A 23,679-nucleotide genomic window follows, 5' to 3' on the forward strand; every position below is an offset into this window, starting at 1 on the left:
CCAAAGCATCAAACTAAACCAGCAGCTTCACACACTCTAGCAGCTACTAATGCTCTCAAACTCCCAGCATGCAGTTAGAGGAGAGGAGAGGATGGACACAATCATTTGAGAGGACAACATGACTTCTCTGTGATGACAGAAGTGTGCACTCCATCTATCAAAATAACTTTTCCTTTTTCTTGACCTCACTAAAACTCAGCAAGACGTAATGCAGCCCAGTTAAAGTGGAATAAAAGAGGAACACTGTGAAAAGTTGGCCCTAAAGGTGTGCTGCTGTGGGATGGAGACCAGAAGAAACCTGTAACACAGCACGAATAGCGACGGGGAAGGCCAAGGCAGGGTGACAGTGTAACGGTAATAAAGGAGTTGAGAGAGACGAGCGAGAGGGACGGACTGTGAGCAGAGGGGTACATGGGTGGAAAGGCTGGTAATAAAGATGAGAACAGAGGAAGAATAAAAGGATGTTAAGGAATGGATGAGAAATGTGAAGAGGATGGAAAGAAAAGAATAAATAAAGGCAAAAGAAATGCTTGGAAGTTTATGGACAGATCAGACTGAAGAAAAGTGATGAATGTAGGAATAGGAAAACCAAAAGCAATGAAGGGGCACAAACAAGGAAGAAAAAAATTTAATTTCAGACAAGTAAGTAAGAAAGAATATGAAAGGACATGACGTGAGTTGGATATAAAGTAATAAAAAGAGAAGAATTTATGAAAACTATAAGTAGGACAGAAAGCTGGATCTCTCACGCTCCTCCTCGTTCTCGCTTCCTTCCTTTTCTCTTTTAGCAGCACCATTACTCAGTAAGTACTAGGCTGTACAAAATGATCTACTTTACAGGAATAGGAGTCGGAGACCTACATAGTCACAATCATCACTGGACCCTCCATCCTCTGGCTTAAACTGGCACAGACGTGGAGAGCACTAATGCTGGAGATCTGTATTAAATACTGATTCAGGATCCCCAGCTCCAGGAAGACACGGATGGATAAGTTAGCTGTGATTTTTACGGCGGTTCGCTGAACATGATCTGTGTAACCATGGCAGTAACAGGTGGATATAAGTACAGGAATACTACACTAAACTACACTTTTCCCACCGGACTCGATTGATCAATAACTCTAGACAAAAACATCCCCAGAACAAAGGCAAAGAAAAAGGATCAATGACTGCTCTGCTTTAGTTTGTACAAGTGTCAGGGCAATCATTTCACTTGGCTAAAAGGTGACTCCAGTTTGCAAGCATCATTACTGCAACTGATCAGTTAACTGGGGACCTTTTTTTGCAATCAGTCTACTATTAAAGAGGTGACATGGAGAAAAGCAACCTAAAGTTTTGAACACATTTTTGTGGACATGTGATGATATGCAAACAAAGATCCTTGAAGCAGTTGCTGTGAATGTCTTAATGTTGTAATTCAACCACAAGCTGAAAGAGAACAACAATGAAGAAAATATTGTCTGCTCGGTTGGTGAGGTCACAGAAGAAGAAGAAATCTCTGCCCCAACCATGATACACAGCCGCTGAAAAAAAATATCAATCTGTACTTTAAAACTTAAATGGTACAGGAGACTATACGTGCTGCTTTTCTCCACAAAATTGTTTTCTCAGAAAGAACTTTGAAGGGCTGTCCCCACAGGGAGACGTGTCAGCAGAATAAACTTGTCCTTTGCTTCGGGGTTATGCACAGACATATATAAATATCTATTTCTGTTTTTGCTGCCCTGCACTGACATTAGCTGTCAGAGTTTTAGTTATTCAACACATCTAATTATGTCTAAACATTTATCTGCTAGTCTTGAGCAGCCGTGAAACCACAGAAACTGGAAAGTATGCTATTTTGAAAGCAGAGTGGTTTCAAACCTAAGTCTAACTCATAAAAATACAGGCTTCTTATGCTTTGTGACCCATTTAAACTCATGGACCAATTTCATTAGGTACACCTGTTCAACTGTTTGTTGCTGTAAATACCTAATCGGCCAATCACATTGTAGCAACTCAATGAACTTAAACATGTAGACACAAACGAGATGCCACGCTAAAGTTCGACCCAACTATCAGAATGTGGAATAAAGGTGATTTATGTGACTTTGCACGTGGAGTGTTTGTTGGTGCCAAACTGGCTGGTCTGGTATTTCAGAAACTGCTGATCTGGGATCTTCCTGCGTAGGCTGGTCAGATGAGTCTCGATTTCTGGTGCAACGCTTGGATCAGAATTGGCACACTTGATACCACATGACGCGACAGTCTGCCTTAGCAGTTCTGCTATGTCCATCCCTTCATGACCACAGTGTACCCATCTTCTGATGGCTGCTTCCAGCAGGATAGCACACCATGTCATAAATAAGGCTCAAATCATCTCAAGCTGGTTCAATTCAGTTTCATTTATACAAGATCCAGTCACAACAGCAGTTGCCTCAAGGCACTTATATATATATATATATATATATATATATATATATATATATATACCCTACAACAATACAAAGAAAACTCCAACAATCAAACAGCCTCTGTAGCGCAAGCACTTAGCGACAGTGGGAATCGCTTTTAATAAGAAGAAACCCGCAAAATTGGAGGCAAGAGGAGGTTCAACACTGTAGTAGCAATTTCTAGAAAAGAAAGTATCGAGTAAGTATATATGGGTTTCGCTTCCATCATAAGGTATATTAAACTCTTATTAAATGTGTTGTTTACAATCACTTTGGCTTTTAACAACAGCCACCAACTATAAACACTGATACTTTTATTTTCTAAACCTAAATATGTATAATGATTGTTTTATCATGATGACCTGTCAGGTGGTGTTAGTCTGTGAGTCTGTGATTTTCAACATTCACTCAAAAAACCACCGGCACATTTTCATTCGAAATGACCTACCAAACTCAAAAAGATGCTCCTTCTCCTCATTAAACGTGGGAGAAAAATGTACTCCGTAGCACAGTTCACTGCTTTTGAGACAGTAAACCAGAATGAGAGACAAAGAGGAAAGAATCTGCGTTCTTAAATGTTTCTTTATTCAAATGTAATGGCCCACAAACAGACCATAAACGACGCGCTCCTGTCATTCTTTTTAGATGCCACTGAGGCGACAGGGGATGAGGAGATGGGTGGGAATGGAGCAAGGGGAGAAAAGGAGAAAAAAGTAGGAGGCAAAAAAAAGGAAAGTTGCACAAATCTACTGAGAATACAATACGACGGAGTAAGGGAGTGAGGGGGACAAAGTAAGAAAGGGAACAGGAAAGAGTGAGCTAACTATCAAGAGCTTTTGATCCCATCCATAAAACGTTCCTTTTAAGAATGCCCATGAAATTAGCTTGGTGAAAGAAAGCAATCTCAATCGACTGAATCCGCTCTAAGAAACTTTCAAACAGCCACCACATCTCCAGCTCTTAAGAGTCTCCGCGGACATAAAATAGCTCCTCGCCTTTTTCTCCAGGCGCCTTCTTTTTTGTACTCTTTCTCAGTTTCCCTTTCACCTTACCTGCCAACTCAACATTGGCACAATCACAGAAAGAGAAATCTCTAAGTGTACAATAGAAAAAATGGGGTCAGTTGACACTTTCCAGTTTGTGTTCGACTAAAGCCAGGATGCTACTTGTCAGCTTAAGGATACATAGAAATCAATGGGGGAATTCTGAAATGCTAAAGCCAGTCAACATCTAAAACTAAAACACTGTAATCAATCATGCTGTGCTGACACATTCACACAGTAGACAGTGATGACCGTTTCCGCTTTGTCAGCAAAAGTGTATGTCCATATTGAAAAAGCAGTGCCGGTGCATTTTAACTTTTTAAAATTTACTGTATCCGCATGTTTGATTCGGCCACAATTTCGCCCCGGATGCTCTTCCTGACCCAACCCCCCTGTTTTATCCCTGCTTGGGGCCGCGCTCGGAGTACCCTGGCTCATGGCCTACCCTGTGGTTGGGTCTGTTAGAGCTGCCAGGCAGGAGGAAAAGAGGAAGACCTCAGAGGTTTATGGATGTAATGAAGGAGGACACACAGAGGAGTGGTGTGACAGAAGAGGATGCTAGGGATAGGGTGAGATGGAGGCAAATGATCTGCTGTGGCAAACCCTAAAGCGAGCATCCAAAAGAAGAAGAAGAAGAAGAGTCTCACTGTATCCACACCACGGCCTTGTTTCGAAGCTCTTGTGAGACAATCAGAGACACTGTTTGAACTAAGCTGTTTTTAAATGGTGCGTGCTGGATTTGAATGCTGATTCCATATGTGTTCTAGTTACCACTGTAAATAAAGTTATGGCGCTTTACTGTAGATAGATAGAGGCTTCAAAGTAACTGTCTCGATTCATTCCAAGTTGGCTGCTGGGTTGTGAGACTTTCTTTCATAGCTCTTGTGATAAGGATCCAGAATACCAACTATATGACACATGTCTAAATCTGTTTTAGTACACAGAATCAAAACTCACACAGATTGCAATACAAAAAAGGCAACTGGACCATAGCCACTTAATGAATAAACATATCATATATGCAGACAGATTTTTATTTCATTAGTTACACATCAAATTCACATTTTTATTGCACTTTTACTCTTTTACCGAGGTCTCAGTTTTCCCATTATTCTTACCAATTTATTCTGGCAATCTTTCGTCACACCAAAGCTTAAATCAGCTGAAAAAGGTCACTGGTCTAAAATGTGCTTGATTAAGGGTCTTGTTTTTAAAAAAAATATTATTACAGCATATTAAATTTGCTTAACTTTGCTCGTTTTTCCAGCTACAACGGTCGGAAAGTAACAAGATGAGTATCTTTAATCTAATTGGACTCAAAATTTATGCAATCAATCACCTGAAAGGACACCCTGTACTTGTCAGTGAGAAGTGAGGCATACGCACGTGAAATTCAAGTAGCTCTTCTCTTTCTGACCTTAGTAGAAGGTCAGAAAAGTAGAATACAAGTGGTATAATGTGAAATGTCAGCCTGAAGTTGTAGCTCTGTTGAGTACGGGGCCAGGAGCTGTCCCTGGGACAGAGTGTCAGAGGCAGGGAAACCAGGGCAGGACAATCCCACATGAGTTTCCTGAGCTCGGAGAGGAGAGCTTCTGAAAGCTAACTTCTGCGCTTTTGGGGGGTCAGCGATCAAAAGCAGGATGGAAGAAAGAACGGACGAAAACCAAGTGAGGAAAAGCAAGAGGACGTTCCAGAAAATAGGGAGCGTGAGGTAGAGAGAGAGAAACGGAGAGAGTGAGATGGTCGACCCCGCGAAAGTGGTAGAGGCAGTAGAAATAGCTGCCCCACTTGTAGACACACTTTCTGTTGCTAGCAGACTGTCCTTGATGCACTGGGGTAGCTAACCTATATAGGCTTGCTCCATGCTGTAGCAATGCACTCTGTTACTCTTCCCCTCGCTTTTATGCACACATGGTGGGGTGGGGGTGGAGCATGGCATAAAATCAGGCCACACATGCTGAAATCTACTGCTGAGTTAAGTCACCTGCATTGCTAGCCTAGCTTGCTAGCGGGCAACCAGCTGCTCCTCTAATTAAGGGACCATCTTCTCGAGGGGCTTGAACATATGGAAGGCTGTATAGCCAGGTAATATTCTTATAATAGACACCAAAGCCATACTCTGGAGTACTGGCCAGACTTCTTAAAGCTGGATGGACTCTATTAAGATGAAGAGATCGTTATATGATCCACGCCTATATTCCTTCCTTTACAGCGTGGTAAAAGAGTTTTTTGGAAAACTGCATACCTCCAAAGTACCTTCGATACTTCAATGAGCACGTTCAACGCCCATAAGACCTTTGTCCTACTGCTGTTAAACAGACCAATACAGCATGCTAACATCACTGTTTTCCACCTGCAGAGCAGATGAGACAATTAGTGGCACTTCTTGAATTAAAATGATTACCCGCCAATTAATCAAACCACTTCACCTCAGAGAGTGGATATAACTGAGTGAATCTTTAGAGATTGAATCTCTCTTTATATGCACTACATCACAGGAACAAAAGCTGAACATATTTTTCACTACCTGGTGGTCCTGATGAGGCAAATCAAAGTGATTGTCTGAAATTAGTTTTAATGAAAAGAATTAAAAGCAATCAGAAAGTCAGGGAGGAAAAAAATATTAGAACTTAGGGTATCAAACAACAGTAACTGCTCAATATGCAGTCCCTTCGTCAGGACAAACAATAACTAATAATTCGTCATATCCTGTTAATGGCATGGCCATACTGATACGCAAATTGTGCCACACCAGTCATGACAACGCATAAAACACACAAACAGCAGCATTAATGAGTGAATTATACTGTATGAGGCATAACGCAACCTATTTTACTGAAGTTACTCTGACACTTTCAACAGCATTTTATTGACACCGCTGTCCAAGGCCAGGACTAATGGCTACTTCGCAAAACAACCATACACACTTGCATAGGCAGACACATGGGCATGCATACAAATTTGCACACCAATACAACTGCAAACAGAGCGCCACACCTTTATTTACTTTAGCCTTGAGCACCAAAAAACTGCACATAGCTACTTCAGACTACATTTTGAGAAGTCCATTAGCCAGTAATGGAAAATGAAGCCAACAAACAGTGTCAGTGTGTGTAAAAAAAATGAAGTGAAGTAACCAACAGATGTCTACGACAAACAACTGATAGGGAGAATGATTGCAGGTATGGTAAAATTATAGGCTTCAGGATTGTATCATCCTACATATGTAGCAGTAAAGTAGCATTTTTCTGAGGCACGGCAAGGTCCCTGCCTTGCCTGCACCTGTTTTGGTGACTCACTGTGCATCACAGAGAAACAAAGTAGGGGGAGTGTCACTAGCAATCCTGCACTACACTGCAATTGTGGTGTCAAGATTCACAGAATTTTTCTTCTCTTAAGCCTGCCTGTGTGGACCTGGTCAGAAGTGCACTGCAGCTACTGTAGATCTGTGCTATTTTCGATAGCTAATGTGTGTGACAGACCTTTCAAAACCCTGTGTGAAAACAGGCATATTTGTCTTGTCTGTTTCACATTTACTTTCCATTCTCCCGACAACAGAAACATCTACTAGCACTACATGTTCATAGCCCAAAACAGCTCGATTTCCAGTCGGGTAAAGTAAATATCAAGGTTCTCACCAGTTATTTTGATTAAACGCATATCCAATTACCTGATTACTTTACTCAGCTGGCATAAAAAGTAGACATGTGTGTTCAATCTCTAATTTGAGTAATGACATTGTTAAAGCACAGATGCACAAATTATGAATGTTTTGTGGGGGGTTTTGGACTACACTGTATCGACACAATAATCTGACCAGGTAGCCCGGTCTGAACTGTGCGAGGTGTTGATTTGGGTTAGGCAAGAAAATGGGGATCAGGCAAGACAATGAACCATTTTATGTCATAGAAAAGTGAAGTTGTATACAAAGGACATCAAAATTAAAAAAAAACGCAGCTCTGTGGCTTCCTTGAAGTTCTAGTATAAGGTTCACCAGCTATTGTAACTAGCACGTTTAGCTGTGTGATAAACACATAAAGCCTTGGTTGCCACTATCTGTTTAAAGTCTTATCCCAAATCACCAGCTAGTACTTCCTTCCTGATCACATTATAAGTGTAAAAGTAGGACTGAGTGAGGAGCAGTATCTCTATCAACAGATTCAAGATTTTATGATTCTATAATCACAAAATCTGACACTGCGACCACTGTAACGGGCAAAAAATATATCGTCCAAGCCGGGCACAAACTTGATCCGCCGATGCCACGATGTTACAAAGTCGAAATAAATTTCATAAATCTGACTACTTTAATATAGTAATATTCTACAGAGGCTTCAAGAGTACAAGGTAAACATGACAGGCTTTTGATGCAAAGCTTCTTAGGTTGATATTAGGTAGTGATGCAAAAGCATTTCTCTTGATGTAACTGTGTTTGTTGACTTTATAGCTACAGCAAGTGACTCAACAGTCTGCACTCCACTGTGTGTTATTTATTATTTTTAGCCTTGATTTAACAAAGTAGATTTTTCAATTAACATTCCACTCTCTGAGGTCTCTGCTTCTGGCTCTCATCTCTATGACTGCCATGTGTAGTAAGTGACAATAAAACTTATTAAAAATCAACTGCTTTAAAACTGATAGCTCTGCATGATATTTTTTTTTCTGTTGCTGAATATGTGGAGATGAAGGGACACTGCTGCTCATGCAAAACTGTTGTTTCTGTTACAATGTCCAAATAATGTATTTGATTTGCTCTCAAACGCTATCCTGTGCCAGTGTGTGTTGGGAAGTCAGTGCGTTGGTGGGAATACTGTGCACCTACTCACTCACACAAATGCAAAGCTTTCTCTCTTTAACAGTGTTTCTTGCCAACTTTATACACAGCAGGATTAAAGATATAAAGGAACCTTGAGAGCAGCAAAGAAGACGAGGGAAAAAAGTGTTTTAAAAGAAAGAAAAGAGTGACAAAGAAACAGACCCCAAAACTCTGCTCCTGTTTCCACAGGCAGCCATTTTTAGACAGTCATCCATTAAGTCTGCTATGTTCCCATACTGTCAGCCCCTAGTGAAGCCAAAGAGGCCATGTCAGCTGAAGGCGTTAGGCAGCAGGCAGGTAGGATGCATCACAGCACTCTGAGCACTGTGGGAATTGGAGGAAGAAGGGGCGGAGCAGGTAGTGGACTATAATATGACTGTCACTGCAGGAAAATATCTTCAGAAAAAAGTAAGATGGATCATAGATTTAGTTCAACATGAAAAGATGGTTTTTAATAGATGGAAAAGAAAAGGAGGGGCAGAGAGACGGCTGCTGTGACGCAGCATAAAATGCAATGATACAAATATGAGGATAGAAAAATAGGGAAGGAACGAGTTTGCACTGGAAAGTTAAAAACTGAGCCTAATTTTGTGACTCAGGTGCCTTAAAAGATAGTGTACAAAGCCCTGTTTGTGTGTCTGAGCCTCACAAAGCTAAAGTGTGCCTACTGTCTGTGAGTGACTCACCTCTGGCCCCATGTGTTCAGTCTGTGTTGTGCGGTCAGTCATTTGGCAGTCTTTCATCTTCAGGGCAGCTTTGGCACTCTCCTGCACAGAAAACAAACACACACCCATCAGCCGTGTCCAAAATTTCACAAAAAAAATAAGCGAGAGAAACATCAAATATATATAAATGAGAACAAGCACTCTCCCAGCAGACTTACGCCATTTCCTCCGCTCACAACACTTGGTACAGCTGGCTTGCATGCTTAGTTAGCTATCAAAAGAAAAGGAAAAACTGCATCTCTGAACAGCCTTAACCATTTCTTTCCTTTGGCTGCATTTTCTGGAAATCAAAGAGGTCGTAAAAATGGGCTGAATTGCAGGAAAACTTTTCTCCAGCCAAATATTGGAGCATGGACCTTCCACAAAGTGTACCCTCAGAGAAGAATTCATAAAAATTGACAGGTAGCACTGTCCAGCTCACTAAAAAGGTCCTTCTACTGGATAATTAATAGGCTTCCTCTGGCAGATTTACAATCAAAGGAGAGAGAGAAAAGCTTTGGCTCTTTTTCTTTAAATGCAGAACTTTTACCTTGACCGGGAGGCTGCCGGCAACTCCGGTGTTACCCCTGTATGATTATTTTGAAAAAAGTAGGATGCGAGTCCTCTGAATGAAAAGAGCTGAGCACTACTTCCACCGGGAGCACTTTATGACGATGTCACTAATCATTCTGACATCTCTGCCCTACGCTGCTCATGGGTTACAGAAGAGAACGGTTTGAAAGGTGCAGTGGCTATGAAATATTGAGAAATTCATTAACCTTGATTAAAATTCATCAACCAAATTAGGACTAGGCGTAAGGACGGGTTTATGGTAAGTACTCTAGAATAAAATGAATTTATGTTATAGTTCTTAACTCAAATATATACTGTCTACTTCAGAGTGAGCACAAGTAAGCTGACAGATTGAGTTAAAAATCAGTTTTCATTAATCATGCTTTTGAATGCATAAAAAGAAAAGGAAGGCTTTCTGCAGCTAAATGCTGCAGTTGGAACACGGTCCTTCAACAAAATGCACCAGCAGAGAGAGAAGAAAACTCATAAAAAGTGACAGCTAGTGATGGCCAGCCAGCTAGCAGGTCCTTCTAGGAGATAATTAATAGGTTTTCACTGGCAGATTTACAGACGGAGGCAGAGCGAGGAGAGCTTTGGCTATGAGCTGCCCTTTCCTTCAAATGCTGCACTTTAACTTAGCTGCAGCAGGAAAGGTTTCCCTTTTAGACTCTCTTACACAAAGACAGGTACAGATCCTCTGTAATGTTCACGCACACAAACTGCACAACTTCATAAATGTGAAGCAATGCCAATGCCCAAGGGCGTATGGGGCAGATAAAACAGGGCTAGGCTGTGGATGCAGTGCGGATGAGAGTTAGATTATTATTATGCAAACAAACACGCAGACTTGTTCTCGTGACATCACACGAGCTGTATATGTTTGGAAATCGTATCCAGCTGGTTGCGGGAGCCAAAACATCTCTGTCAGTGAGAAGTGCCAAGCAGATGAATACACACTGTCAGCGGTGATCAGCATCTGTGTGTGTTCGAGCATGCAAAAGCAACTGCATACCCTAAACTCTGAGTGATAGAACCATGTTTGATCTAGGAGAATAAAATGAGAAAGAAAGAGAAGAATTTTGATAATCCCAGCAGGAAAATGTCCCCAAGTAAAGTAAATACAAGAGGAATGTGATTAAATTAGATAGTTTGAAGACTTGGACTGTTTTATGAATAGGTCAGATGATATTCTATTTTTCCGTTAGTATGATAAGTAAAACTCAAGTAAAACTTTACCCAAGTTGAGACCTCAAACTTTTGCACAGTTTTAAGTCACAGTGGGAGTGTTTCAGTAGCAGATCGTGAAGTTAGCATAGGGTAATTTCTTTGCGGGTCTTCAAATTAGGTAAGTACAACCTCAGATGAATAAAAGCACGTAGAATATGACACTGTGTGATTATTTATTCAGAAAATTAAGCAAAGTCCTGTGAAAAACTATGCACTCCTTCAAAAGGAATTATGAGGGTAAGTAGCACCCAGGTGCTGCTAATCAAAGGCACTTGATTAACTGATCATCACCTCTATAAAAGCACCAGTTTTGCCTGTTTTCTGGTCTGGAGCATTCAGGTGCTTTAACATGATGCCAAGAAGGAAAAACATCAGCAGTGACCTTGGAGGAGATAATTGTTACTGCCCATCAATCTAGGAAGGGTCATAAGGTCATTTCCAAACAATTTAAAGTCCGTCATTCTAAAGTTAGGAAGATTATTCACAAGTGGAAAACATTCAAGTCAGCTGTCAATCTTCCCAAGTGGTCATCTCGGTGCATCCACCCCAAGGTCAGACCTGCTGTGCTAAAAAATAAAATAAAATAAACACCCAAGAGTTACATCTTAAGGTGGATTTATGGTATTGTGTTTGTGTCTGGTTGTGCCTATACACAGCTTTGGAGACCGTCGTCTACGTGTGGTAGCTGTTACCAGTGATCAACGTCACAAACAACTGGTTTGTGGACTACTCTTGCTTTACACAAAGAGCTGAAAAGTCCACTGCAGCCACTGACTTTGCCATGCTGTTTATTTTAATATTTGATGTTTTTCACACTACTTCCGTTTGAGCTGAAGTCTTCTTCTACTCCATTTCCTGCTCCACCCTACTTTTAAACCAGTCAGCACAATTTGAGAAAGACTGGACGTATGACTTGTGTGGAAGGATTGTTCTGCAAAGTTGCATCTGAACGACTCAGAAGATATCTGGAACAACGCCCTTTTGACAGTGGAGATGTTTAACAATAAATCCCAGCACTACATATGGCCAAAACAGAAGAGGATATCAACACCATGGTACATCGGCAATATCAACATGTGGAACAACTAACACGCAGAGTGAAAAAACAGACCCCCTTTTGCTACATCGTGAACAATTAAACCTACAAACAATCTAGAGTACAAGATTTACCAAAAGGTTTTTTTTATTTATCTACTTTTTCCTTCATTTCCACTCAAATACTGAGCATGAGTATGTTAAATATTTAATCATAACACATCTTAGCTGTAGGGGAACAGACTCATTTTGGTAATATACATTTTTTTGTAAGCAGCAAACATTTGACCAAACAGTTAAACTCTAATTTATTGAGGTCAGTTGTCCCATTATCATGACAGAGAGGGGGATAGGGAAGGAGGATGTAGATCCCAGTGCAAAGGCATTCAATAATAGGGTAGGTCCAAAAATAATGTATGGGAGAGGGAGTGTGAAACACCGATGCACAGAAGAGAGACCTGTGAATAAATGTGTTTTATTTAGAAGCTGCAATGTGAAAAGGCTTAAAAAGGTGTTTTAATGTGTGAGTGTTAAGTCTGTTACACTGCCCATCAACACAAATTTCAGAGAGGAACATTGACGTTACACGTACCCTACTGCCTGCCTGCCTGCCTGCCAGCCAGGCTACCTGAAAATTGCTCAATTTTGACATTAATTCGACATTAGATGCGCACAGCACTGAAAACAGCACAGCGAGAAAGAGAAGAGAGGGGGATAGGTGCTGCTGACAGAACGCCAGAACGCGAAAGGACGGGAGCGAAAGAGAGAAAGAGTTGGGGGGGGGGGGGGGGGGGGGGGGGGGGGGGGAATAGACGCATGTTCCAGAGAATGATCAAACAAACAGATGCCACATGAGACTCAAGTCTGGGTTAGACTGGCATCTCTTACAATACCGCTACAACATTGGCACATTATTCTACTAAAGCCTGGCACAATGTCTGCATTGCATTACATCGACAGAATAGGTGACAAATTGCAGACATTTTAATGGCATTTCTGCAGATGATCCAACAATCACGCTCCAGAGGATGAGAAGGATGAAAAAAAAAAGGAAAACACTGTCAAGACGATACATTTTGCATTTACATCTCTATATATCAAATAAATGGTGAGCACATTTAAAATGGAAAAGTCGTTGCTTCGCATCTTATACCTCTCGTTTGGCGGGAGTCCCAATAATTTTTTGTCATTACATTAAGCTGGCGTGAACGAGCAGTTTACATTAACGAAGACAGGCTTTCTGCTGTTGATGCTGTGACTTCAAGCCAACTATAAAACCATTCTCACATAATGTACTCTCTCTTTTATGGTCAATCTTTTCTAGAAGATCTTAAGAAGATGATAAACTGACAAAGCGATTTTAACAAAAGTTACACTTTCTAGTCCTTTGAAATCCATATGGGTTTTTTTTTTAGTTATCATTTCTTTTAAAAGTTTGAACCCTTAAAATGTGCTTCAAAGAAAATTTGTCTTTAATTTATATCCTTAAAACAAATAATTCAAACACATTCAATCTGTTTTAATTATTCATATCAAAGTTCCAAAAGACAAAGATGAAGAAAGAGACACTGTGATAGAGATAAAACACAATATATGAGCAAACCTTCCATGTCTCAAACTTTGAGTTGCTTCTCTTATCACCTACAAAGACATTAGAGTATTTTTTGGAAGGGAAAAATAAATATTTCACCTCACTGGATTCATTTATATTTACTAAGGGCATCATCAGAAGCTGCCACTTACTGTCATTTTATTTTACTTTTTTCTTGTGCAAAAAAGAAAGGAAAAAAAAAACCATGCCATATTGCAAAAGAAGGAACTCGGGCATCATTATCATCAAAAGTCTACATAATTTGAATTACTTTTAGAACTAAGATCTTACCAGTTCGCTCTGGAGTTTCAGAATCAGCTCATCTTTCTCTCTCAGTTGTTGCAGCAAGGCTTCCTCTCTGCTGGGATCCTGAACACAAGAAACAACAAACCATGTTTAACATTACAGTTTTATCTAAGGGACCATAAAGCCACCAAAGCAATGCATGCAGCCAAAAGTACATTACAGGGATGTTTCTGTGTGTTTGTCTTTGTATGTGATTCTCGGCGAGTTTCTGTGTGTATCTGCAGGACCTTCACGTGTACTTATGAGTCTGTTGAGTGTTGCGATTCTTGCTGAGCCCTGTGTTTGTGTAATAAAGTTGTCATGCGGTGCGTTCTGCACGACTGTGATCTCCTCTTCTCTCTACATCACGGCGATAAACTCGTTGTGTCCTGTGGCAGCGCCCCAGAGCACACAGCAGTTTTTATTTGACCTTGTGTTGTCAGGGGATGTTTTTTTTTGCAGGGAAGATGAAGAGAAGCTCCAGAAGACATAGAAAATAATTAAACTAATGAAAACAACTTTATTCTTATGGCACCTTTAAAAACAATTTACAAAATGCTTAAGGGCAAAAGAAAAGAAATTATAAATGGTTGCGAACATGTCTTACATTAAAATCTGGTTGATATTTATGTTATAATTGTGCTGCTGTCCTCATTTAACAGTGTTAGTCTCATTTATCCGGTGCAAAAGTGAAAAACTAAATAAATAAAAACAATTTTTGTCACGTAAAATTAGTTGACGTGGAATCTTTCTTTTTTTTTAAAGCAAAAATGTAAGCGTGGCACCTCCTTTTCACTCTCAGTGTTTTCAAATGCCTAGTCATCTTCAGACCCTGCCTACAGTCAACAGAGAGCTTTGAGAGGATGGCTCATGGGGAAGTCAGAAATAAGATATAAGGCACAACAGTCTTCGCTAAAAATATTCAAGTTAAGTCTGCAACAGGCAGTTAGTTAAAATGTGGACAAAGACCGACGCAATGTGAAGAGAGAGGGAACAAGAGAAACGGGATAAGGAAGTGGGAGGAAACGAGCAATAAGATAGAGAGTGCAAAATGACAGGCAGATTGTCATTACCTCTTCAAGGACATAAAAGCGGAAGAGGAAAAGAGGGGCAAGATAACAGGAGGAAAATGAGGGGGAAATGTGAGAAAAGGGGGACATTGATAGAGGAGAGGACAGAGAGGCCCCGAGGCTGAGCATGATGGTCTGAAACCACAGGGAGCCATCTAGCTAAAGGACACGCAGAGTCAGAGGGAGACCACAGGGAACCATATAGCTACATCGTCGTCCTTTAAATGACCTCTGTGATGCAAAAAAGACCCATCGAGCCTGACAATTTTCTTCAAGTCACTTCAAAATTCAGAGAAGTAAATATGGAACCTGTACGGTGAATCAGTACCGAACACCCCCGGGGATTGAGGGCTAGAAAAAAATATTTCTGTAAGTCTGAGTCTTTCTGAAAGAAGGGATTGTGAAACTGTAAAGATTCAACTTTCTCCCCCTTTACGTGTAAACCATGAGGAGGTTGTAATCTGCCTGATCACTGTAGAGTACAAAGTTTTGTGTTGTACATGTTGACACTTATTCATTCAGTAGCTTTGGTTGACCCTTTGAGACAATTGTGACTTAATCAAGGGGAAGCTGGATGGATGGATGGATGGATGGATGGATGGATGGATGGATGGATGGATGGATGGATGGATGGATGAAGGGAGGGATGGATGGAGGGATGGATGGAGGGATGGATGGATGGATGGATGGATGGATGAAGGGAGGGATGGATGGAGGGATGGATGGATGGATGGATGAAGGGAGGGATGGATGGATGGATGGATGGATGGATGGATGGATGGATGGATGGATGAAGGGAGGGATGGATGGAGGGATGGATGGAGGGATGGATGGATTTTTGGCTAACAGACATTTTAAAAATAAATGAACAAGTGTGCTGTATCCGTGTTATCTGTAAAGATTTTTTTAAAGTATGTATAATATCTGATTGTTTTGGCTTCATGGTTTATGGTTTTCTGGCAATCATTTGTGGTTCAGGGTAATATAAATGAATTTTCAACACCGTATCTTTAAAAAGGGAAATAATTTAATGTTAATATAAAGTTTACTATGTAATGTTTTGTTTCGACATCCAGATAATATTCTTGCAGTAGTGCAGAAAACAAAAAACTCGCATGTTATCTTAGCCAGTCTGTTTTTTTGATTGGCTATAACACAAAAGTGAACTAACAATGGTAGAGGTGCCAGACTAAGCACAATTTGTGCTGTTGCACAGTGAATAAAGTTAAGGATATTATGATATACGCGAGGTGTTGTATGTAGATGGGTGATGTATGTGTCAGTGGATGTACGTGAGGGCATAAGGAGGGAGAAGACTAGGCTGCTAAAACGAAATTAAAGAAAATATAAAAGGAAAATAATAGTAAAAGGGAAAAAAAACTAAAACTATTGAAATGTGATCAATCTTTAGACAAAAGGATCGTACCAAATGCTGTTAATCTTTTCAGGTAACCATTCACAGTGTTCCCTTGAGGTGTTCCCATTGAAAAGTGCCAGAAATTGTGGTGAACAAAACAAAACGAAAAGAAATTTCACAGCATTCTTGCTTCTTCAATTATAAAAACTTGGCCAATCATGAGAGGTTGAGTCCCACCAATTTTGGCAATTAAACAAAGTGGGGGGAAATAGATGTTGTTTGATCTTTGCGTGATAAGCTTACAGTTACAGAGGTGGTGAGAAGGTTTCACACTGTCTGCAAAGTTTTTAAGGTGGTTTTTATTTTTTAACGGCTTCTTTATTTTGCAAGTCTAATTGATGTTGAAGTGTATGCAGGGGCCCTTACCTTGGCACACGATAATGGTCAAGGAGGACATAACTAAAAGCTTCACTAAGTGCTTCCACGGTAATAAAACCTATAAAAGAATACATTTTCCACCAGGAAATAGAAAAACAATTAACAAAAACAAAACCCAGTGGTGTTAAATCAGAATGCACTCTGTTTCCCTGCCTTTGCAGGGGAGATAACAGTATTTATAGATAATAAGGATATTATTTTCCTACTAAAGAACACACATACACACACACAAATTACTAACATGAGATTTGGATGGGACTGAAAAATCACTAACATGCTGTGACAATTACTACATTAGTCAGCCTCTAAAATTAATCTCACCCGAACAGGACTGAAGGCTGCACTAAATGAGCTGTCTGGCTACAACGGCACAGTTGGTATCCCTCATTGTCTTGTGTGTGCAATTCTATGTGGCTTATCTGCAGCTTTTAAAACTGCATGTATAAGAGTAGTTATATGAAATGCTGAGAACAGGCTAATGACTAAATCCAGGGACACTTTATTGACTTCGTCGGTTTGTTTACGACCCAGAAAACACCTTAGGAGTATAAACGGAAGAAAGACATGCGAGAGGGTATGTGAAAGAAAGATAAAACGAGTGATAAAGAAATACAGCAGCTTAATATAATCTCACAATATTGCATCTTAACCGCTGAAAAGATCCGTAGAACTCTGCTCGCAAAGAGGTGACCAGAGCGTTAAAGTCAAACGCTCGTGGAGAGTTCCTCTAAGAAGATCTGCCTTTTCAGTTCAGGCCATGAATGAGTGTAACAACAGACATGTCAGTCTGAAGAGATGGTTTCATATTCAAATTTATTTAATGTGTCATGTCCGTACTCAAATGGCCAGCACAGTCACCAGACCTGAATTCAATATACAATCCAAGGGATGAAGTGGAACAGGAAATTTGCATCACAGATGTGCAGCAGACAAATCTGCAGCAACTGTGCGATGCTATCGTCGTGTTGACATCAGTGTTGAGACTAAATCCAATGCTTTATTGACCTAATGGGCTTCTTTATAGGACTGACACCTTACGAGTATAAACAGAAGAAAAGAGTTATTGACGAGAACAGGCTTATGATTAAACCCAGGGACACTTTACTGAACCAAAATCTCTGAAGAATGTTTTCATCACATTGTTGATTATAAGCCACTAGAATGAACGCAAAGACAAAAGGGGTCCAACCCAGTATTGGCAAAATGTACCTAATAAAAAGTCTGGTAAGTGTATACTGTACTTATAAATGCAGCAATAAATGATTTAGTCTACAATAATTCGTGGACATAAGTGGATGGCTATTGGCTGAACACGTGAAAGATTTTTATGCAATATTATCTTCCTGTTTCTTTATTCCCCTTTTAAACTTCTTTATAGTAAAACAAAGAAAAAAATCTATTTTAATTTTATGTCTTTAATTTTATGTGGTGAAGGTGATGGCATGGCATAGTTCATACACAGGCCACAAATCATCCAATTTGTATCTACTACCTTTATAGTTTGGTTTGGTCATTTTTGAACAGTTATACAGTTGTCACAATTCTTCTCTGTACTTTTACTGGAAGGCAGACCTCAGCTTTACTTGAACAGAAATATTGCATTAATCCCTGAGGAATTACAGTGCAATGCAATTTTTATCCACGGCCCCTAGACATGCAGAGCCAAGCAATGCCAGGGCAGTGCACATACAAATAAGATCTCAATGTGATGAGCACATTTAAAGCTAAAATGAGAAATTTTATTCTGCTCGCCGAAAGAAGCGCCATAAAGTGCATTCAGTCACCCATCAGGTGGCATTCAAACCAATTTTTCAAGGCAGAATTGAATGGAGAACCCATGGCAGAAAAGTGGGGCATACAAATTTATTTCTAATGTGAACAGAACAGCCTCGGTGGGGCTAAATCTGATCAAAATCATTGGAGTGCATCCACTTTTGCAAAGAGATGTGATTTTTTAAAGCATTTGAGGCTCTCTATGCATGTAATCAGCAGTCAGTTGAAGAGGGTATGGGGATGAATTTTATTCCTCTTGTTACGAGAAATGATTCAACTTTTTTATTTTTTTTGGGAAACATCATTGAGAAAATGTGCTGGTTGTTTGTCAATTAGTCAACATCGAATTTTCTTCAATTTCTTTAACAAATTGGAGTTTTCTTGATATTGATGATATGGGTGTAAGCAAGAACAACATGACAAAATGCCTTCTCCATGTTATCTTTATACCAATTTATCCAGCATTTAACCCTAACCTTGCACTTTAACTATGAGTGTTGGAGAATTAAACTAGCTAAAATGTAAAATGTAATAATAATAACTGACCACACCTGGAGTCTTACAATCGCACCACAGTTTGCCATAAGATGGTCTCCCGGACAATTTATTTTTAGCAGCACTGCAGCATACACATGTTGGGAAGGGACTCAGAAACCCTAATTTATTAAACTTTGCTTTTAGTACAGACAAAAACAAAACACAAAACAATAACAGCTAATCTGATTTGACTTAAACGTTTCAGAAGCGTCCATAAATCTTAAACCCGCAGGGAGGCACTTCCCGTATTCTCGGCAGCTGTTTCAAATGCTCAGCCACCCTTTAGCTTTAAATGGATTCTTTAAATGGAGTCTCAGTCAGAAGCTGACTTCTTGATGCAGGTAACGCACGGAGAAAGCCTAATGTGTCGTCACAAAGAAAGACATGAACTAAATTGTGAATCTATCACTCATAAGCCGAGATGCAGTCTCTGAGATACACGCAATTTCTCGTGAGAGATGGACTGAACATTTGGTTTTATCATTTTAAACCTGAAGGTTAAACAGGATGAAAAAGGAAAAATTCTTTCCTTTATACATATTACATCCATGCAAGTTTTTTAAAATAAATCTTAATTACGCAAATGACTCATTGTTTCTAACTAAAAAGTACATCTGTGGAAGTTCTGATCACGTTTTGAGAGTCTGATATGGTCACAGCTGAAAAATTACGAAATTAAGTACACTGAATGCCAGCTTAAGACTCCATGATTTATGTCCACATATCGAATGCTTTCTGTTGGTAAATCATTTGCATAAAAACTGTGTACTTAGCTACGCTGTGTGGAAAACCCCCCAGAAAAAAGCGACAAAGACATGCAGCACAATGTGGACTCCTCAACACAAATGAAAGGTCTATAAAAGTGATATGGCACAGTGTACCAAGACCAAATATAATTCAGGCATCTCACATATGGCTTCTTGGAGAATCCAGTACAGTTTGTCCAACCTCACTTTTCATTTCGTCACCAAAAAAAAAAAAAAAAAAAAAAATGATATCACAAAAACAAATGTGCAAACTGATCCAGCATAAAGTTGCTTGCCTCAAGTATTTAATATTCACCCTGTATCTGAATCCATCTTCATTTCTATCTGCTTGCTGTCTCTGTTTATCTACTTTATGTCTGCCTTGGTAACTATATTAATAGCTTATTTATGCACATTGAAAAGGGCAAGAGAAAAAGCTTATATCAACAGCCCTACAGATTAGATGAAAAATATGTAGATTTGATTTTGTTGTGAACTTTTCCGTTTAACCTCCTAAGACCCGAACTCTTCCACGGCATGCATTTTTAATTTCTCTTTGATATTTGGGCACATTGGGACCTAAAAACAAAGAATTACCAGATTTTTTTTTTTACCTAATTTTTGTTTCTGAGAAAAATGAGAGCCACATATGAGGATATTCATTTAAAGTTTTGATAGAACAGTAGCAGTATAATGTCCTCGTAAGTGGATATCAGGCAAAATTGAGTATTTTGGTCTAAATAACCCAAAATGTGATGTTCACATATGTGGACGCCAGGTCCTAGGAGGTTAAGTTAAAAACAGAGAAGAGGTGATTCAAAATGTGTGATCTGCATCACATTATCAAGTCTTATCAAGAAAGGATAACAGGTTACTCTGACCTTGGTCAGCTGTCTTTTCAAATTAAATTAACTGTCAATAGCAGGTCACCATAATGTCAGTAGCTTTTAAAATAGATTTAAGTGGCTCTGGACACACCCATACACAAAGAAACCAATGGATATATCTGTAAAATAAAGTCAAATTTTATTTATATAGCACCTTTCAAGACAAGGATCACAAAGTGCTTCACAACAAATAGCAACATAAAAAAAGTTAACTAAATCCAAGTCTTAAAAAAGACAAAAAAAAATGTGCTTACTAGACGTCTAAAACAGCAGTCTCCAACCTTTTTTGCGCCATGGACCGGTTTATGTCCGACAATATTTTCACGGACCGGCCTTTAAGGTGTTGTGGATGAATACATCAAAATAAAACCAGTACCGGTACCAAAAAAAGAACCAGGGAATCAGAGTTATAAAAATATATATATATATATATATATATATATATATATATATATATATATATATATATATTTTTTTTTTTTTTTTTTTTTTTTTTTTTAAATAGATAAAAACACTAAAAAACCCTAAAAACACTGAAACCCATAAATTTCACACACGAGCCTCAACTCTCACAGCCCGGCACCAAACGACTCATGGACCAGTACCAGTACATGGTTCAGGGGTTGTAAATATACTCACTACACCGGATTGACTGCTTGTTAATGCTGTCTTTAACAAGCCAAACACGTGGTAGAAACTTAATGCACTTAGACAACCTGCTGATATTCAAACCAAGCTGACCCAATCAGAATAGAGAAGAAAGGTGATTTAACTTTGAATTTTGCATGGACTCGTCTAAGTAATTCAGAAACGGCTGTTCCACTGAGAATTTTCCCACACGATCATCTCTAGGGTTTACAGAGAATGGCTCTAAAAAGACCATCCAGCAAGAAGCTTTTCTCTGAGGGAAAAAGCCATTTTGATGCCATACGGCAGGAAGACTGGCCAAACTGCTTCACACTAATAGGAAGGCGACTCAACTAACGACTTGTTAAAACCAAGGTATGAAAAGCATCTCTAAACGCACATCATGTTGAGTCTTGTAGCAGATGGGCTACAGCAGTAGAAGACCACACCATGTGTCCCTCCTGTCAGCTAAGAATAGAAAACTGAGGCTTTAATTTACACGGACTCACAAAAACTGCCCACAGAGGATTTGAAATATGTTGCCTGGTCTGATGAGTCTCAAGTTCTATTTCAACTTTCAGATGGTAGGCTCAGAATTTGGCAGAAAACAACATGGAAAAGCATGGATCCATCTTGCTTATATCAACGGTTCAGGCTTGTGGTGGTGTAATGGTGTAGGGAATACTGTCTTGGCACACTTTAGGCCTCTTAGTACCAAACAAGGGCTGTTTAAATGTCCCAGTCTACCTGAGAACTGTTGCTGATCATATCCTCCCCTTTACAATCACACTGTTCCCCAGTATCGATGGCTTATTCCAGCCCGATAGCTAAGCATGTCTCAAAGCTCAGATCATCTCAAACTGGTGTCTTGAACATGACTGTGATGTCAGTCCAACAGAGTACCAGAAGGGGAGATTCACATCATGGATGAAGCAACTGTTTGATGCTATTGTGTCAATATGCACCAGAATCTCTGTGCAATGTTTCGAGCACCTTGTTGAATCAGTGCCACAAATCATTAAGTCAGTTTTGAGGACAAAAGGGGGTCCAACGCTGTACTAGCAAGGTTTGGCTAATAAAGCATCCAGTGAGTTCATATCTGTGTAAAGTAAGAACTCCACATCCATTAAAACTGTAAGAAAACATTTGGCTTGTAGGGAAATTTTCAAATCATTAAAATGTTTTCCTGTGAAGTCCAAAAGTTGAGTGCTGTGGTGATAGAAATAATATAATATATACAGTATCTGTACTTCCGAGGTTTAAAGCTGTCTCTAAAATATCACTTCTCGCTCTCTGACCCTATTAGCAAATCACAAATAATGAGCCATGGTTTCCTCCTATCAGCAGGTGTCGTGGAATCAGAAACACAGCTGTCTAGTTCTAAGGTAGCCCAGGGGCAGGGTGGAAAACTTTCCAGGCTTTATCATAGCACACAGTAGAATGGTCTAATTTGTATTTTTTTTTCTGCCAGCACCCCACACTGAGCTAAAACGTAATGAATAGTTTGAGATGTAAAAAGGCGAGTTACAATTTCACTATCAACGGTTTTGATTTTAACCCGAGCACTCATATCACAGGACCACTGATGCAGAGGAGCAAAATTTGAAGAAAAAAAAAAGTGGAATTTGATGCCTGAGCCTCACAACAATTACTAAACGCGCAGTTTCTCATGCAGTGTAACAGAGATAAACGGTTATCTGGAAAGAGAGATTCAAAAACGAGACAAAGGATGAAACGGGGAGATGAGAGTGGCAGTCTGTTCTGTGCTGCAGCTTAAAGAAATGACATTTTGTGCATCTCGATATAGCTGCGTGTTGTCTGTGTCAGAAAGGTGTGTATAACGCACATAGCCGCATATCTCCGTGCTTTCCTGAAAGCATGCATCCTTTTAACCCTCTCGCAGTGATTAGGGCATCACTGTGGGGAAAAGTCGGTAATTATAAATTCACAGTCCTCAGAATTATGCATTATTAATTTCTAATTACGCTGCATCTGACATGATGATAAGTGTTCCACTATAAAAAGAAGTTCACCGCGCTGCTGAAGCAAAGGTGAGTGTACACAAAACAACATTTCATCAGGTGCAAAACTTGCTGCCTTTGACATTTTTTTCTTTAATGAACACACTGGTGGAGTACACCTCTAGCGGCAACTCTAGCGCGATTTCTTTTTTCGGCTACTTTCTTCTAAGATACAGTAGAATACTTTAACTGGGACAAAATCTGGTAAAAATCATGTCATATGCATTGGGTCTAAATTAAACTAGGTCGCACTGTGACACTGCAGCCTCTCAGGTGGATACCGTAGATTATTTTTACACATGCCGAGTCGTTTTCTAGAGTGCCAGGGCAAATTCTCTTCTTCTCAGCCCTCCCTCTTGTTCTTCTTCCATCTTCACGCAGTATTTCTCAAACACCGGCTTCTTTAACTCTATCTCTCGTTCATCGCTTGGTCTCGCCTCCACCTCTTGCACTCCGGTGTTTATTTCCTCCCCTTTTCCTTATCAAGTTAATGTCATCAAACCGATTGCTTTGTTCT

At 39.7% G+C, this 23,679-nt stretch overlaps 1 protein-coding gene across 4 annotated transcripts in view; it reads right to left on the reverse strand.

Moving 5' to 3' along the window:
* Positions 1-23,679, reverse strand: part of ccser1 (coiled-coil serine-rich protein 1) — a 126,947-nt gene that overhangs the window by 49,661 nt on the left and 53,607 nt on the right. For all 4 annotated transcript variants that reach the window (XM_085181251.1, XM_085181249.1, XM_085181252.1 and 1 more), the window contains exons 9-10: positions 13,713-13,790; positions 8,978-9,058 (exon numbers count right to left, since the gene is read on the reverse strand). In XM_085181251.1, the coding sequence (XP_085037377.1) occupies positions 8,978-9,058; positions 13,713-13,790 (159 nt within the window). The remainder of the gene's footprint in view (positions 1-8,977; positions 9,059-13,712; positions 13,791-23,679) is intronic.

This window comes from Neolamprologus multifasciatus, chromosome 12 (genome assembly GCF_963576455.1).
Source record: "Neolamprologus multifasciatus chromosome 12, fNeoMul1.2, whole genome shotgun sequence".
Lineage (NCBI taxonomy): Eukaryota > Metazoa > Chordata > Actinopteri > Cichliformes > Cichlidae > Neolamprologus > Neolamprologus multifasciatus.